Here is a 17793-nt window from a genome sequence, read left to right as displayed (position 1 = left end):
TTGAACGGATACTGGAATACCATAGGCATCTCGAATTCTTATCAAGTCAATCTCCGTTAGTTTACTTAATATGTTCTTAGTAACCATAATAGCACTTACATTTGAGCATCTCTGTTAACAAAGACTATTGATTGCATTTTTATCGAATATGCAATAAATAGTAGTGCGTACAGATTTCTTGTGCATAAATCTGATAGAAGTGACATTCATGTCAATACAATTTTTGAATCTCGAGATGCTGAATTCTTTGAAGATGTGTTCCCTAATAAAAGAGATATTCTTGAGAATACTCAAAAGAGAACACAAGATAATGCTATTGAAAATAATATAGAACCTGAATCAAGAAGGAGTAAAAGAGTAAAGGTCGCTAAATCCTTTGGTCCAGACTTTATTTCTTTCGTAATTAAGAAAGAGCCCCAAACATTTAAAGAAGCTGCGACTAGTCCAGAATCCGTATTCTGGAAGGAAGCTATAAATAGTGAAATTGAATCTATTATGAATAATAATACTTGGCAATTGGTTGATCTTCCTAAGGGAATTAAACCAATAGGATGCAAATGGATCTTTAAAAGAAAGTTAAGATCTGATGGTTCAATAGACAAATGCAAGGCTCGACTGGTTGCAAAAGGATATCGTCAAAAAGAAGGAATTGATTTATTTGACACATATTCTCCAGTAACAAGAATTACTTCTATTCGGGTTTTAATTGCTATTGCAGCCTTATACAACTTACAAATACATCAAATGGATGTTAAGACTGCATTCCTGAATGGTGATTTAAACGAAGAAGTATATATGGAACAGCCAGAAGGTTTTATAGTGAAAGGACAAGAGAACAAAGTTTGCAAACTAGTTAAGTCCTTATACGGTTTGGAGCAAGCTCCTAAACAATGGTACGAAATGTTTGACAGCGTCATGATTAGGAATGGATTCGTCATAAATGGATGTGACAAATGCGTATATTCGAAAAAATTCGAAAAGGCATACGTACTCATCTGTTTGTATGTTGATGACATACTTATATTAGGGACTAATATAGAAGTCATCAATAGAACAAAGAATATACTTACCAATAACTTTGACATGAAAGATTTGGGTGAAGCAGACGTGATTCTAGGAATAAAGATATCTAGAACATCAAATGGAATAGTCTTATCTCAAATCCATTATGTTGATAAAATAATTGAGAGGTTTAAGACTCATAATATTAAAGAGACTAGTAACCCATTTCTTCCACATATAGTTCTTCACAAGAATAGTGGAAATGGGAAACATCAGTTAGAATATTCCCAAATTATTGGTAGTTTAATGTACCTAATGAATTGTACAAGACCTGATATAGCTTACTCGGTAAGTAAGTTGAGTCGTTACACAAGTAACCTAAGTAATCAACATTGGGATGCATTACTTAGAGTTTTGGGATACTTGAAATGGACCAGAGAGTATTCATTACATTATGGAAAATATCCTCCAGTAATTGAAGGATATAGTAATGCCAATTGGATATTAGATACAGACGAGTCAAAGTCTACCAGTGGCTATGTATTTACTCTCGATGGTGGCGCTATATCATGAAAATCTTCTAAGCAAACGTGTATAGCTCGATCTACTATGGAATCTGAGTTTATTGCTTTAGACAAAGCAGGAGAAGAAGCAGAATGGTTAAGACATTTCATAGAAGATATTCCTATATGGCCAAAGCCTGTACCGACTATTTGTATTCATTGTGATAACCAGGCCACAATAGCAAGGGCTGAAAATTTTGTGTATAACGGTAAGTCGAGACATATACGTCGTAGACATAACACTGTTCAGCAGTTGCTCTCAAATAGAACAATATCAATTGGTTTTGTTAAGTCAAAAGAAAACCTAGCGGATCCGTTCACTAAAGGGTTATCTAGAGAGCATACAGACTGCGCATCGAGGGAAATAGGTTTAAAGCCTAAAACCCAATGAGTTATCTTAGTGGAAACCTAACCTGGCAACTGGAGATCCCATGGACTAGGTTTAATAGGAAAACTAATTATGAATGACTCGATAAGAAGCACTTAGGAGTTTAACTCTTTCCCATTTCTACGATGCAAAAAGTGCTGACTATGAAGTGTATTAAGGATAAGCTTTGCTTTTAATGATGACTATAAATGGTACAAGTAATTACAGTAGGGTACTCCTCATAGTACATCACCCATGTTAGTGCGAACTTGGCCGGTTCTATGAGAATTTACTTAGGCGAATTCTCTAAAGCACTCGCAGAACCCAAGTAGTTCAAGGCCGAAATAATGAACACAATAGAGAACCAAGTTTGATATGAGAGATAATGTGTTTGGTCTATTGTCTGAGCTTGCAATAACGGCTGACAGTTCAAAACGTTGCGTTCACTGATTAGCCAAGTGAGTTCGATAGATTCTTACTAAAGAAGGTTCAAAGTGAAAGTTACCTATCTTGATGCGTTATTTTTCAGATGGTACACTTCTTCCGTCTTCCTTGATTTGAGTCGACTTCTTCCATTCATGTGAGGGATTGTTGGAATTAATTGAATGTAATTGGGTTAAAACATTAAATGTAATATTTAATGATGTGAGTCATTGCAATTAATTTGGGTGAATTGGAAAAATCTCCAATATAGGCCCATATGTTGATAAGCCCATTTTAAGTGTTTTATATATGGAAAGGAATCCCACATCGAAAGTTTACAAGAAAATAGTCTTATTTATATAGTGGGTTGTGTGAATAATATATAATTTAATAAGTTACGTATCACTTGGCTAACTTTAGCTAGCCAAAGGCTAGTCACCACTAGAGTGGTGCTTCGCGCCACTCGCACCGCTCCCCAGACTCGGTCCCGGCACGCGCACGTCGTAAAGTACGTATTGGGCGCTTTAGAGGCGCACTTGGCACTTCGCACGTACGCATCGTCGCAAGGAAGGAGCTGGGGAGCCTTATAGTTTTCAGAAATGGACTCGTGGTTCGATGACGTGGCAGCGTAAGGTTCTGTGAGTTGGCATTCTAGGTGACGCACGCGTGGTAGGTCGCGTCCTTTCGTCCTGCGTGGCGATTAGATGTACGCGTGACATCCGCATGGCTGTGACTATTCAGAAATTGGTGAATGGGGATGATGAATGGACACTTCACTTCATGGTTCAATCTGGGCCGTCAGATCATGAAAATAGTGCGATCCAATGGCTAAGACGAATCAGACCAAGTGGTGCACCAGTTCCTGAAATGTCACACACCTGTTCCATGAGACACTTCAATCTCTATAAATAGAGACCCCCCAAATTCGTTTTTTGATACACCAAATCAATTACAAATTCAATTGATTTCTAAATTCTTCTCTCTTCATATTCTGCTCTAAAATTCTCTTATATTTTCGTGGTTATTCTGTTCGAGTACGATCATTCATTGGTTCGACCGACAAAGGTTGGTATTGTGCAGTATCAACTTTGGAAGGAGCGTTGTATCTTGGGAGACAGACGTCCATACTCCCGTTTGCATTTCATTGGGGAGCGAAATATGTCTTAAGGATATTTGCTGGCATACCTCGCTTCATCTACTGTTTTCTATTTTTTCTGCTTATTTTATTTGATCTTTTGATTGCATTAGTCAAATTTCCAACAACAAATACTTTCTCGATGGACCTCATAAAAGGAACAAATCCCCGATCACCTATAAATCCTGCTAGTGTTGGTTTTTCTGGATGGTCCAACCTTATATAGTCATCTAGCCTAAGGCTTTTGTCTAGATGGATAGAGTTGCTTGTTCCTCTATTTGGCCAAGATTCGTCAACCAAATGTGGTACTCAACCTTTTGGATGTACATGATTACCATCTGGCTAATGCTCTAAGCAAAATATGCCACACAATCTAGATGGATCAACAATTTTTTCTACATATATATTACCGCTCGACGGATTATCGAGTGATAATACATGCACTTTCCATACATCGAGTGACATGACACTTGTATTTAGTATTTCATCACGACACGGCAATGTGGTAGTAAAGGCCACAAGGCTCGGAACTGTACTACGCCAAATTAGTTTTTCAAACATACACCGCACAGAGCCGAGCTGTACGATAATTTCTCATAGTACCATACGGTATCAAAATAAATAAATAAATAATAATAATAATAAATGAAACAAAAAAATTAGAAGACAACTCTGCAATTTACTGAGTGGTAATTTGCGTGCTAGTGCATGTGCATCCATGATATATATAATATTAAAAAATGACACTATTTTGAAAGTCACACGGTAATCCTCCTAATTATGTCGTGTTGTTTCCAAGCTATATGGAATTAAAAAATCTAGTGACTTTCGAGCCGTACAAATCATAAAATGGTCTAAATTATACGATCAGACGGTCCGCCCTATGAAAAAGCGCATACCAACCAATGGTCTGATCACCCCTCGATCTTAATCTACTCTTTAATCCAAGTGAACTCTTATTAAAGTGTGGGGAGCAAGTTATAGTGGTAAAAATTATTCCATTAGCCTAAGCGGTCGAATTCATGAAACGAGGTCCACGAATGCGCCACCTTCAGCCAAACTTGTTAATGCCAATCGACCTGAGATACAGTTCAAGACCCACAAGTTAATCTAATATTCTATCGTTAAGCAATCAAAATATATCACACTATGATTTAAACAAATCATGAGAGTTATCTATAAATGGTCTAGATATTTCAACTGAATGGATCAGATAAAATTCAGCTTCAATCAATTACAAAATTTTGGAAAATCCTCGCCAATCCCATCTAGACGGTTATCTCACTCCTATAAATTATGTAGCCAGTTAAACATTCAGGTATCCTCATCTACTCAACTCTGAAATCTGAACTATTTCTACTTACTTTCCATCTAGCATTCATATAATTTTCGGCAAATTTTATTGACTTGAACATAGAAGGGTCTTCGAGCAACACCACATTGGTGTCAACTTAGTATCTCTAACTATCCTTCTTTCTTGTTCTACTTTTCTTGAGTCCTGCAGGATGGCTTGTGGTATAATTCGATTCTAGTTTCGCTGTTGTAGAATCTATCGTCTACTACAATAATTATGAATGCTGATGGCTTTGAGAAGCAAAAATATTAAAAAAATATATATACAATAGTGAATTTAAGTATTTGTCCACTTATTTGAAAACACAATAATATTATTTTTGGATATAACCTGTCTTCAAGGACACATGTGCTAATTAATAAAATATTGAAGATAAAAAATGCAAAGAAAAAAATTGTAATTATAAATATGACAACGAGTAAAAGTTAAAAATCTTAATGAAATTAAAATGCGATGCAATTATTAAAATCTAATAATTTACAAAAAAAAATATTATATTATCTTTAGCCCCCGTTTGGTGCACATTATTTAAAAAAAAAAAAAGAAGAAGAAGAGTTTTGAATAGTATTTTAGAAGAATGAGTGGTTAAAAAGTGAGGAAAATTTTTGAGTTCATGGTCATAATATTTTATTATTTTAATGTATGGTTGAAAATGATTATATAGCAAAATGAATTTTAAAACAATGGACACCAAACATGGCTTTAATAGAAAATAGGCCTGAACATAGTTCAAATTGTGTTAGTTTTGAGTTCAATTCGAAATCAATCGATTTGGGTAAATTCCAACCCAAATCGATCCAATCCAACTGTTGAAATTGAACCAAATCAAATCGATTTGGGTAAGTTTGGTTCAGTTAATCGGTTTGAACATTAGTACGCGTTAAAAAAAATTATCTACCCATTTTGGATTAAAAATTTACTTTCCTACACACACACACGTTTGTTTTGCTTGCATAGTGCATATCGATTATATATAATGTAAATGATAAAGGATTGATTTTTCCGAAATCATCCTATCTATCTGAAAGTTACCAACAAATAATTACATCAAAATGAGAAGAAAGGTTACAATCCAAATTTGAAGTTTACATCAAACATTTCTTATTGCCTTTTTTTTTCTTTTTTTTGGTAACGGGAGAACTCGCAGTCGCTACTTTTCGGGTGTGCACTGGGTAACTTTTGATATTTGGAGGTTTGGTGGAAAAAGCATAGACGATAAACAAATGATTTGAGAAAAATTATATTTGAGTTTTTATTATTTTATTTTTGGGTTTAAAAATTAAAAAAAATGTATTAAAGGGTTGGATCGATTAATTGACTAGTTGGTTGCTTAAACTGAAACCAACCTAATCCAACTTTTTAATGATTAAAAATAAACAAACCAAACCAATCCAAACTGACCTGACTGGATTTGTTTGGTCAGTTTGGACGGTATTTTTGCCCACGCCCAATAGAAACACAAAGGTAAGAGGCTTAATGTCAAGAAATCAAAGCTAAGAATAAATATTAAAAAATGAATAAAAGTTTGGGGACTATGTTGCAATATTTCTTTATCCCTCGAGAAACTCCTCTATTCAACTTCGCGTACCACAAGATTTGTTAAGGATTAAAAATTAATTAAAATTATTTTTTTTATCATTATTTCACTATTTAAATAGTTAATTTTGAATTTCACCTACTTTATTTTTATTTTTAGCTATCAAAAAATTAATTATCAAAATAACTATCTCCGCGTGTTGAGAGAGAAAATGAAGAGTACGGAGGAAAAGGGAGAAGATGGGCGTTCAGCCACTCAGCTGAGACCACTGAGTTGTACTCGTAGCGTTCTCAACCGTGCCCATGGCTCTGCTAGTTTTTCTCAAGGTACAATTATTTAAGAATTCTCTTTCCCTTTCTGTTTTGCCTTATTTATTTATTATTTTTTTTTTTTGAATTGATTAATTAATTACTTCAATATACTTTCTTGGGTAGGCTCTTTTTTGGTTTTTTGAAAACAATTTTCCGTTTGCTTCAGTGATTATACATATGTTTTTTTTTTTTTTTCTTTTTCTTTCCTTATGGCTTTGTGATTATTATGGTTTCTCTAATTATAGTGCTCGAAATTAAAGGGAAAAAAAAAACCTATTTCCCGTCGGATAATCACTTTTACCACTTATTTTTCTGAATCTTTTAGAGTGAGACTTGATATTGATTATTTATGTTGTGTTTTATCTGATGAATATTGGGAAAAAAGAAATTTGATTTATTATTATTCAATTATACCGTTTTAGAATCTCGTTACTCTGCTTATTAATGTTGTTTTTGTTTGATTTTAGGGGAAACCAAAATTCTTGCTGCAGTTTACGGGCCAAAGGCTGGGACAAAAAAGAATGAGAATCCGGAAAAAGCTTGTATTGAAGTCATTTGGAAGCCCAAATCTGGCCAAATCGGTGAAATTTTTTCTAATTTCTTTATTATAACCTAAAGATACTTCTTAGTTAGCCCCCGTTTGGCCCCCATTTTTGGTAATGAAAATGGGGGGAATAGTGTTTTGTTAAAAAAATGAGTGGTTGAAAAAGAAGGAAAAATTTTCGATTTACGTGTAATATTATTTTATGGAAGATTGTGTGGTTGAAAATAGGAGAGAGAAAAATAGAATGTAATGAAATGTAATTTAATGAGGATCAAACATGGGCTTAATATGTATAGTTGTAAGCAAAGAATTACAAAACCGTGCCACTACATTGTACCTCTCAAATGTTTGCTCATAAGATATCTTAATTGCTGATTTCCACATTATATTTTAACTCCACTTTGCAATTTTGCAAGAGATGCATGGTCCATGTATTCAAGTCCTTTTCATTCTATATATCTTTTTATGGGAGGATGTTCCACATATTTACTACTTTGAACATGCTGTGCTGTTACTTTCTTAGTCAATATTTCATGAAGTTAAGTTTTCACCACTTCATCATGTGCAGGTTGAATTCAATGAATATTGACTTTGATTGTAATAAATAATTGCTATTTTTCTGTTTGATGCTCTAGATGCTGACGCTGTTTCCATCGGCTAATGTTTTATTGAATTTGCTAAATACTAGGGAAAGCAGAAAAGGAGTATGAGATGATACTGAAGAGAACTTTGCAAAATATCTGCATTTTGAATGTTCATCCTAATACCACCACAACAATTATTATCCAGGTACAAATATTGAACAGCAAGGAGGATGTACTATCAGGGTCTATATGGAGCTATGAGACGATAGAGATAAAGATCACTGAAATTTAAAACTTTTCCAATAAAGAAGTTAAAAGTTTTCTTGCTAGCTACCTTAACACCAAAACGATCCCTTTTTTCTTACTTGTGAATTTTATGACTATTTTCAAATTTGCAACTATAGATCATAAAGTACCACCCCATCCCACATAAGATGTGTTGCGGATTTGTGAATGTTTTATAAGATCTTGGTTTCTATGACCTTGAAACTTAGATTCAAGCATTTTGGGCCTGTGCTTTAAGGCTTCAACATGCTGCAAAGGCTGTTGGTTTCATTTGATAGTTAAACATTAGAAAATTAATCTACAACCTTAACTTACTCTGCAGGTTCTCTCTAATCCAACTTTTTTGTCTCTTTTTCTGGTTGCACTAATATCTTCGGTGTGACTCATCAACTTTCTCATTCATGCAGGTTGTTAATGATGATGGTTCAGTATCCTTCATGATTATGCAGCTTCATTTACTGCAATAATGGTATATATAGAGCCAACACTGTTTGCTTTCTGATGCAACTAATTCAGCATTTGGATTTTCCTGGTTCCTGAACCTGATTTTAAATCTATGGCATGGGGCATTTCTGAGGTATACTGTGCATAGCAAGCTCATTTGCCAATTAAAGAAATTTAATGAATGAATAAATTTATGAAGGTATGCGTTTCTCAATGTGCTTGCTGACTGTTTTTAATTAAACATAAATTCTGACCAAGGAACAGAAATGAAACAAAAAGTTATCAAGTAAACGTTAAATTTTACCTTGTTAGCCTGAATTTTGGAAACTTTGGTTTCTTTACCTGTCTTTCACTTTTCGTGTTTTACTTCATTATTCTTGTTTTTCTTTATCAAGGAAACATTAAATTTCACCTTGTTATCTTTAATTGAAATTTTGCAAATCACCACCCCTGTAGCTGTTATTATGAGTTCCATTAAAGGACTTTATTTTATGGTTTCTACTTGGAGCTTGTTTGGTTTCCATTATAGAACGTGTGGGAAGAGTTTATAAACGTTTTAAATTATAAATAAATATAAGTGAGTCGTTAATAAGTGAATAGCACTTATTGATCCTTCTAAATGCGTGGATAAAAAATGACTTGAATATTTATAAACTATATATAAACATGAGCCAAACATAGGATAATCTCCTTGTAATTTAAAGGTCAAAAGTTAAATTTTAATTTTAACTATAGATTTCATAAGACCCAGAACTATAATATACTTATCCACCAATCATTTCTATCGCGTTATAATTTCAACAACTTATAATAAAAACCAAACAAGCACTATCATTTGTAAAGAAAGAAAATTCATCTTTCGGATGTATTAAAGGGAAAAAAAAATAATAATATCTCATGCTATCATATGATGTTGGGTTTTATATAAGCTTGGCACGTGTTAATATTTCCATGTTTGGAAGGCCATTATTCGTTAACTTCCTTGACTAACCTTTTGTTAAGCTTCTCCCTTGTGCTATAAATGCAGCATGTTCTGCCCTTGTAGATGCTGGAATTCCTTTGAAATATCTTGCCGGTAAACATTATATATGGCCATGCTTCCCAGTAATGTTTTGAGGAATGATGTATTATACACATTTTCATATAAGTGAAATAATGTTTATTAAATTGTTTCGAGTACTAAAAATAGTTACAGTTATTTTCTGTAGTTGCCATAAGTTTTTGTCTAGCAGAAGACGAGTATTGTGTATTGGATCCCAACAAGCTAGAAGAACAGGTATTCTAATTATTCTTGATTGACTTTCTCATTCTCATCCAGTATTTCTCTTGTTAATGAAATTTTCTTTGCCATGAGTTAGTCAAATAACTGAATGAATGAATCGTCTGAATGTATAAATATCTATATAATAGATATCAAGAATATACCACAAGTCACTTTACCGTTCATTCCTGCAGCCGGTATGCTGTTGTGTATGTTCAACTTCCGCTTTTGTTTGTAGCATGGTAGTGAGAAATACCTCCCTTTTGAATCCATGCAGTGCCATGTGAAACAAATATTTGATTCTTCACCTATATAAATTGTACCTAAAAATCTCTCTCACTATGTGCTTGCATAAAACATGGCAGAGTATGAAGGCACTGGTCTATTTAGTTTTCTGAAACTCGATTCTGTCTGTACTTGATGAAGAATCAGTGGAAGTAGGAGAATAAATTGAAAATGGAGTTATCACATCTGTTACTCATGGTGTGATGACAGGTATTTGTCATACTTCTTACCCTATCTTTTAATACATATAACACTTTCTATTACTATAAACTCATGGTAGAAGTAGGGGATACATTGGATTCCTTGCTATTTCACAGTAGTGATTGGGTGTGAACTGCTAAGCAGATTCTTAGCAGTTTAAGAATCGCTGCCTTGCACTAGTATTTCTTATATTGTGGAACTTGGATGTTCGCATATTAACTGATAGTAGTAGGCTGACATCAAGCTTATATCCTGATTCCTTATCCCTTGTCTTGTTGCTGTTGTCATGGATGAGCATGCAGTACAATACATAGCATGTTTGGCTAGGTATACATAAAATGTGAAGTTATTTTTATGTGACTTTTCGTCTCCAAACATGTTTGGAATTTTCTAATTTTAAGTAAAAGAAGTTCCTTCTTTTAGAAGTAACTCTTAAGCTACTCTTGAATCCAACTTTCGCCCTTATAAAATATCTAGTTTCAAACTAATTTCCAATAAGTACACTTGTAAATAAACCTTTTAAGCTTAAGCAATCATGAGGCCTGTTGGTATACATTATGCTCTCTCCGCGCCCCTCAAATGTATGTCACATTGTTTTCGTTCTTTGAAATAATTACAATATAGGGGCGTGAACATATGCCTGTTTTATATTGTCTCCAGATGTCTTACAGCTTGCATACGTTTGAACGCAGTGAACAATTAATTTCAGTGTCTGGAGCAAGGACGCGCCGCAATCAAGCTGCTGTCTGATTTTCTAAGGAGAAAGTTGTGGTCGAAAGTTCAAAGTGATGTATCTGTAGCTGGCTGAATTTTTTGAGGCAATGACATAGGATCTCAGCATCAGAAAATATTTTGATTTTCTTGGTATGTGCTGAATGTTCTGTATATAATTTTCGTGCGTGCTGAATCCGCTTGAAGCTAGATGTGTTGTGAAATATTTTGCAGGAAAGTATAAATTAACTACGGTATAGATTTGGTTAAGGATACACGGTTCGTTAAGGAGCTTTCAGCATACACACTTTCTGCAAATATTACATACTTTGCTTTAAAATTTCAATTAATGAAATACAAAGTATTAATATTTATGGACTTGTCTCTCCAGTATTCAATTGCATTACCTTGTGAGTAATTATTAGCAATTTCATCATGGATTTCCTCTAGAAAGGAATAATGCCTACAAGAACATTCATAATGCAAACAGAAGGAATAAAGCTGCAATATTGCATAGCAGTAATACCTTAAAAGAAGTTTGCCTTTCATAAACTGCATTCTCATTTTCTTGACTGAATTCTTCGGGAGGGTTTATGCAGGCAGCAAGTGTCACAGTTGCTATTAGAATTGCAACAATTGTTATGGTGTTACGGTAGACTCTTATTGTAGAGATCAAGCAGATTAAATATCTTTTTTTTTTTTTTTTTTATGATTTTCCTTGTGATGACAATGATGGGGAACGTGATGATTCTAAGGGCCTGTTTGATAGGCTTGTTTTTCCATGCGAAAATGGAAAATATTTTCCATTTCCACCCAAAAATGTATATTAGACGGCCAAAAAATTTCATGGAATTGGTTTTCCAATTACCCCTCACGTGACTACATTTTCTTGGCTTTTAAGGAATTCAATTTCCTTTGATTTTGCTGGGAATTGGGTATTACATCATTTTTTTAAAATTTTTTTTTTTTAATGGCAATTGAAACAAATTCTATCCACAATTGTAATAAATTATATCCATTTAATTGACAATTTTCATGAAAAACCAAGCTAAAAGAATACCAAAAGATTCAAAATTTTAACATTTTTCAAGTGAAAATTTTTATCAATTAAACACATTTAGTTGATAATTCTCAGTAGAACAAGTTCTAGACAATTTAATTTTTTGAAATTCGTTTTCTTTTTATCCAAATTTCATTCTTACAATAAAATGGACCCTAAGTTCTTGTTTGGCCCTGAATTCAGCCTTACAACATTTTTACTTCAACTTTTTAGAAATTGACAATTACTCGGGCGCCAGAGTTGCTTCTGCTTCAACCACGTCAAGAGCTGTTTTTCCCTTGAAGTTCAAAGCATTTACTTCAATCAGGTTTATCTGTAGGCAATTAATTTGGACGAGAAAAGTCAGCTTTCAGATTTTGAACTAGACAATTTTTAGGATTCAGTATTCATACTCGTTAAATCATATCGTCTAAAGGCTCAAACTATAGAGTAAAACGTCCCTAACATTGCTTGATATATGTACAATTCTCATAAATGGTGGCACGGAGACTTGAAAATTAACTTTTAAGTGAGATAATATAACGCTGCAAGATTGGTTTTTAAGACTCAATTGATGTTGAAGTCTTGGAGTCTCATCACAAATCATTTATGAAAATGGAAAAATTTGTATTCACATCATTATAAAATAATATTTCATATTTTACTACGTTATATTAATAAAACTAAAAATACTGGTTGATGTATGAAATATATCTAAAAATACTAACTTCTATAAGGAAAATACCATTTGTACAGAAAAATGGTTTACCATCTTCTTCACAGATTCTCACATTCGCGTGGGACCCGCTTGGGACTCGAGTGAAAAAAAAAGGAGAAAAAATTGCTCCCCCGATCTCCTATGAGTCTGTTCTGTCAAGAAGGGTGTCAAACCCTCCTTGTACAAACAGCAAGGTCCTAACCACTTCCAAAATCAGAAAACTTAATTTGAAAACTGAAGATGGGCAAAGACGATCGATTTTATTTATTTATTTATTATTTTTTTTTTCAACAAGTGATGAACTAGAGTTGCAATTGCAATATTTTGTCGGATTTTTTCTCTGGATATTTTTTCATGTTATTATAGTATCCTAGATTATACATCAATTATCAGGTGAACAGATAGAAATCAAAACATAAACTTGAGAAAGTATCTACCACTCAACAATGCAAGTCAAGAAAATCCATAATCTTTTAGAGTGAAATATGATGATCAACATATACATTTCATGTCCAAATTTGATCTTTGTATATTCAGTATAATTGTTGTAGCAAAACGGTCGGTTTATGTTGATTATCTGTATGAAGCATGCGCCTAAGAGTTGTGGCAATGGCCCAAATATAAGTTTTACATTCTATATGCATTGCAAGCAAGAATCATGTTTGAGCTCAACTGCACAATCAGTGGATGCCTAGTAAGTACTTCATTTACAGGGAAATGATGTTATGGTTCAAAACATTTCATACGAAACCGTTCTTTGCGAGTATATGATGCTGCAGTTTCAAGTTCAAATGGAGGCTTTTTTTCATAGATTATAAATACATCAACACTTTTGAAAAATTTGATTATGTTCATGTTTTAAATCTGTATTTGTTATCTAAACACATCAACACTTCCAGACTCTGGATTTTTTGGAGAGTGATTCTCGATGGAGTCAATTTCGGAGGAAGATGAATAGACTCCAAATTAGGGATTTCCATATTAATTAACTACATTAAAGTCTTTTTTGTCGGAGTAAATTTACCTACCTTAATTATACGCCTATATGATTTAAATAGTTTTCAAGTTTTGTTTTTACTATAATTTTCTGAAAAAAAAAATAATAATAACAAAGTAATGTTTAATTATTTATTAAAATACAGGTGTTTGGTAGAATTTGCACTTTACGAAAACTGTTTATGTACAATGACTTCGACTCAATATGGTAGCACATGAAAACAAACTCATATGCCTTCTTTTCTTTCCTTTTCATCTTCCCAGAAGTTGCAGATTCTACCGTCTTTATTGCATATTGATAGCCCGTTCAAGATTTGAAAGAAATCCAATTTGATCATCAAATTATATAACTTTATACTTAAGCAACACATAAAAAAATTGAGATGTTAGGGTGTTCGTGCGAGTTCGTAGGTATACGAGATCGTTGACAATAGAATATTGACTTGAGAGTATCATTCCACAAGAAATAAATTCTAATTCAAGTGTACTAGTTTTTTATTGAATTGAAAATATATAACACAAAAGAGTTCTGATTTGTAATTATTCTAAATTATGCTAGGAAATATGTAAAAATTTTGATTTGTATGAATGGATGGATGATTGTGTTGGATTATTAACCCACCTATTGTTATCTATTTCAATTCTTAATTTATAATTTAATCTTATTCATGCTTTATTGACAATCGATAAAATTAATGTATTTAACTTTATTTTTAAGATAAATTAATTCGATTTAAATCACGATCAGAGTTCATTCCTAGTACGATTTCAAATGATTAGATTAGAACACATTAAGCTTTAAATAATTTATATGATTGCACACCGCATATTGTTATTCTTAACATCTATTACCTGTGTGTTAATCTTACCGTATTCTAAACTTATTGTGAGCCGTCTAACACTACAACAAGTAAATAATTATCTAATTGATGTTCAAAGAATTAAATAATGCAATATGTATGCAAAATTAATACTGGTCATGAATTAAAATAAATAAATAATAAGATTAATCTTCATCCCATACAAAAATGAGTCTAGCATAGTATGATTTGTATAAATTAGAAGAGAAATAATAGAAAAATATCACCTGAATTATGAAATAATGCAATTGATATTGATTTTCAAGTTCAATGTTGAGTTCTTCAACTTTTTATGTAATTGACCTTCAATTACTTGCTAAGGTTGATCGTGTCTCTCAAAATTAGTGGATTAGCCTTTTGCTGGTCATGAATTAAAATAAATAAATAATAAGATTAATCTTCATCCCATACAAAAATGAGTCTAGCATAGTATGATTTGTATAAATTAGAAGAGAAATAATAGAAAAATATCACCTGAATTATGAAATAATGCAATTGATATTGATTTTCAAGTTCAATGTTGAGTTCTTCAACTTTTTATGTAATTGACCTTCAATTACTTGCTAAGGTTGATCGTGTCTCTCAAAATTAGTGGATTAGCCTTTTGTTCTTGATGAATTTAATTATACGATATGATATTAAGAGGCTAGAGGGAGATCCCTTAACGTCTGGCCCACATTTAGCATTTATGGGATTCAGAAATTAGGTAAAAATTACGTCCAATTTGGATTCAAATAAAGTTTGAAATGTAGAATGAAAATTGGCTCATCAGACGAAAGTTGGCCTACTCAAGTGCACCGGCCAATTGCTTGCCTTCACGTTGTGAAGAGTTTTGGCTCTCAATTGATCTTTTAACTTGCATCGGTTTACACAATTCGTCCTTAAGTTGTTACTTGATTTTTATCATAACTTCCTCTTTCAATATCCAATTAAGAAAATTCAAATTATGTTGAAAATCTAACTAAAAAAACCACAATTCATCTAGAGGTATCATTTTTTTCAAGTTGAACATTTTATATGTCAAAAATGGGTCTCAAAATAAGGTTGAAAATCTAGAGCATAACTTTACTAGAAATTAATTTATGAAAATACTAAACTTCACGCATTCGACCTCCACTTGCATCCAAAAGATTCTATGTGACTTCAATAATCGTTTTGTGGTACAAATCAACTATTGGATGTTTGCACTCTGGTCTTCGAACTTTGAATTTTCCCTTTCGCCCATTTTTCGTCCCTTTGTTCTTTTCTTTTAATTTCACTTCCAATCATTGAATTTTACCTAAAAATGAAGTTAATATAAAATTAAGTTTTAATTCATGCAAATTAACAATAATTGATCTAGTTTAACGAGCTAGGTAAGTGTAAATTATACTTATCAATACCCTCAAATTTGAATAATTGTTTGTTTTCAAACAAAATAAAGCTCAACTTAACACCAAAATTTTTTACAAACAACATGATTAGACAAGTATCTTTGGTCTCAAGATTAGAATTTCTATATCAAAACTATGAATTGCTTTATAATCACAATGGTAAAATTAATTTCCACTGATCCAAGCATTTGAAGATTCATATAAAGCATCATAAATTCATAAAGTATTTCAAATTTCGACCCTCAATGATCAAATTTATCCTTCTCATAATATGCACATCCCAAGCTTTATTCATTTCACTATTTTCCCAAAGTATGATCTAAAAGTTGATAATATATAATCCCGACCCTTCATAGTTTGGTTAATTTTTCTTCTTCCCTTTTCTTTATTTATTTATTATTATTATTATTATTATTTTTTCTACTTCAACCTTCAAAAATCAATTAAGCTAATAATCCCTTATCAAATGTCTAATTCTATAGAGTAAGTGTTTGAGACTTAATCAAGGCATGTAGTACGTTAAATTTTTTTTTTTTTTTTTATTCTTCGCATCTTATTTGTAACATTCTCTCCATTAAACTTTCTAAAAGATCCTTATAGTGAGCTTTAGGCCAATGGCTCCTAAGTCAAATAACGATAGCACACCAGATTTTATATACTTGTAGGTGTAATCACTCGAGTTATAAAAGACTACGAAAAAATGTTTCATAATGACACAGCTTCTATTATTATTATTATTATTATTATTATATCAAAAGATTAGTGCAATGTCCCTCCTTAAACATCATTTTTAAGATCTGATCTCTAACTTAAGATTTTCACTTAATTTTTATCTTTTGTCCGTAGATAATCCACACGATATTTAGCACATATAGAATCCATATTTTTTCTCAATATCTACCTACAACAACTCTACTATCCTCAAACTATCCTAGAATTGATATAAGAATGTATGTAGCGTTTATTTGGATTTAGCACATATGGTCCACTATTTTAAACCTATAAAATTTTGAATCAAACTATTAAATCTTGTGTGCTAAAATGTTATGTTTTACACGAATAAACATAAATTAACTCAGTATGCAACTATTACATAATTTATAACCTAAAGCATGAATCCAATTATATGCATCCTAATAGGCAAAATTATTTAACCAACACAAGTACACAAAAGAAATAATAAAGATCATAATAAATTTTTTTTTAAAAAAAATTGTGTGTGTGTGTGTGTGTTTTCTCTTTCTCTCGTATCAATAGTTAATTATATATGATTGTGTGTGTGAGAGAGAGAGAGTGTGTGTGTGTGTGTGTCTATATATATATATATATATATTAAATTACATTTATAAAGAAAGGAAAGAATGAAGTGTAAATTTTTAAATGAAATCACAAAAACAATCAATTAAAATCAACTAAGTCAAGTGCTATTCAATCCAATTATATAATGTAAAATAAAGTAAACATGAAAACTTAAATAGTTAAAATTTAAAAGTTTCATATCACCTATCACCAATAAATAAAATGTCAAGTAATAATTGGAACCAAAAAGTGCAATAAGCATAAAAGTTAAATAGTTAATTTTCGCCTTCATTATTTTCATCTATAAGTCTTAATCCTTGATCACTTGAACCACAAAAACGATGAATACCATCATATCTAAATCACCCATCTCTTGAGTATTAAGCTTGTCCTTATTTTCATTCTCATCAAAATACAAAAATGAGAAACAATATATTAGATAAAAATACTCGACTAATATAAAAAATATATATATAAAAACAATAAGTTAAGATTATTAAA

The 17793-nt window shown here is 32.1% G+C and overlaps 1 protein-coding gene across 12 annotated transcripts; it reads left to right on the top strand.

Moving 5' to 3' along the window:
• Positions 1–6552: 6552 nt before the first annotated feature.
• Positions 6553–11379, top strand: LOC111383140 (exosome complex exonuclease RRP46 homolog). 12 transcript variants are annotated; one of them, XR_002700705.1, is made up of 8 exons: positions 6553–6707; positions 7160–7273; positions 7925–8025; positions 8513–8533; positions 9552–9624; positions 9745–9825; positions 10957–11160; positions 11242–11379. XR_002700705.1 is itself a non-coding variant. In XM_023007217.1 (7 exons), exons 1-7 carry the CDS (start codon positions 6593–6595, stop codon positions 11102–11104), a joined length of 582 nt encoding a protein of 193 aa, XP_022862985.1. In that variant the 5' UTR covers positions 6553–6592; the 3' UTR covers positions 11105–11295. The 12 variants fall into 12 exon arrangements, 4 of the variants coding, with proteins under 4 accessions (XP_022862985.1, XP_022862983.1, XP_022862984.1 ...); XR_002700707.1 differs by adding an exon at positions 10176–10305 and having other exon boundaries at positions 9758–9825; positions 11006–11282; XR_002700706.1 differs by adding an exon at positions 10176–10305 and having other exon boundaries at positions 9758–9825; positions 10989–11282.
• The last annotated feature ends 6414 nt before the right edge of the window (positions 11380–17793 follow it).

This window comes from Olea europaea, unplaced genomic scaffold (genome assembly GCF_002742605.1).
Source record: "Olea europaea var. sylvestris unplaced genomic scaffold, O_europaea_v1 scaffold262, whole genome shotgun sequence".
NCBI lineage: Eukaryota > Viridiplantae > Streptophyta > Magnoliopsida > Lamiales > Oleaceae > Olea > Olea europaea.
This window is presented reverse-complemented; position numbering and strand designations above follow the sequence as displayed.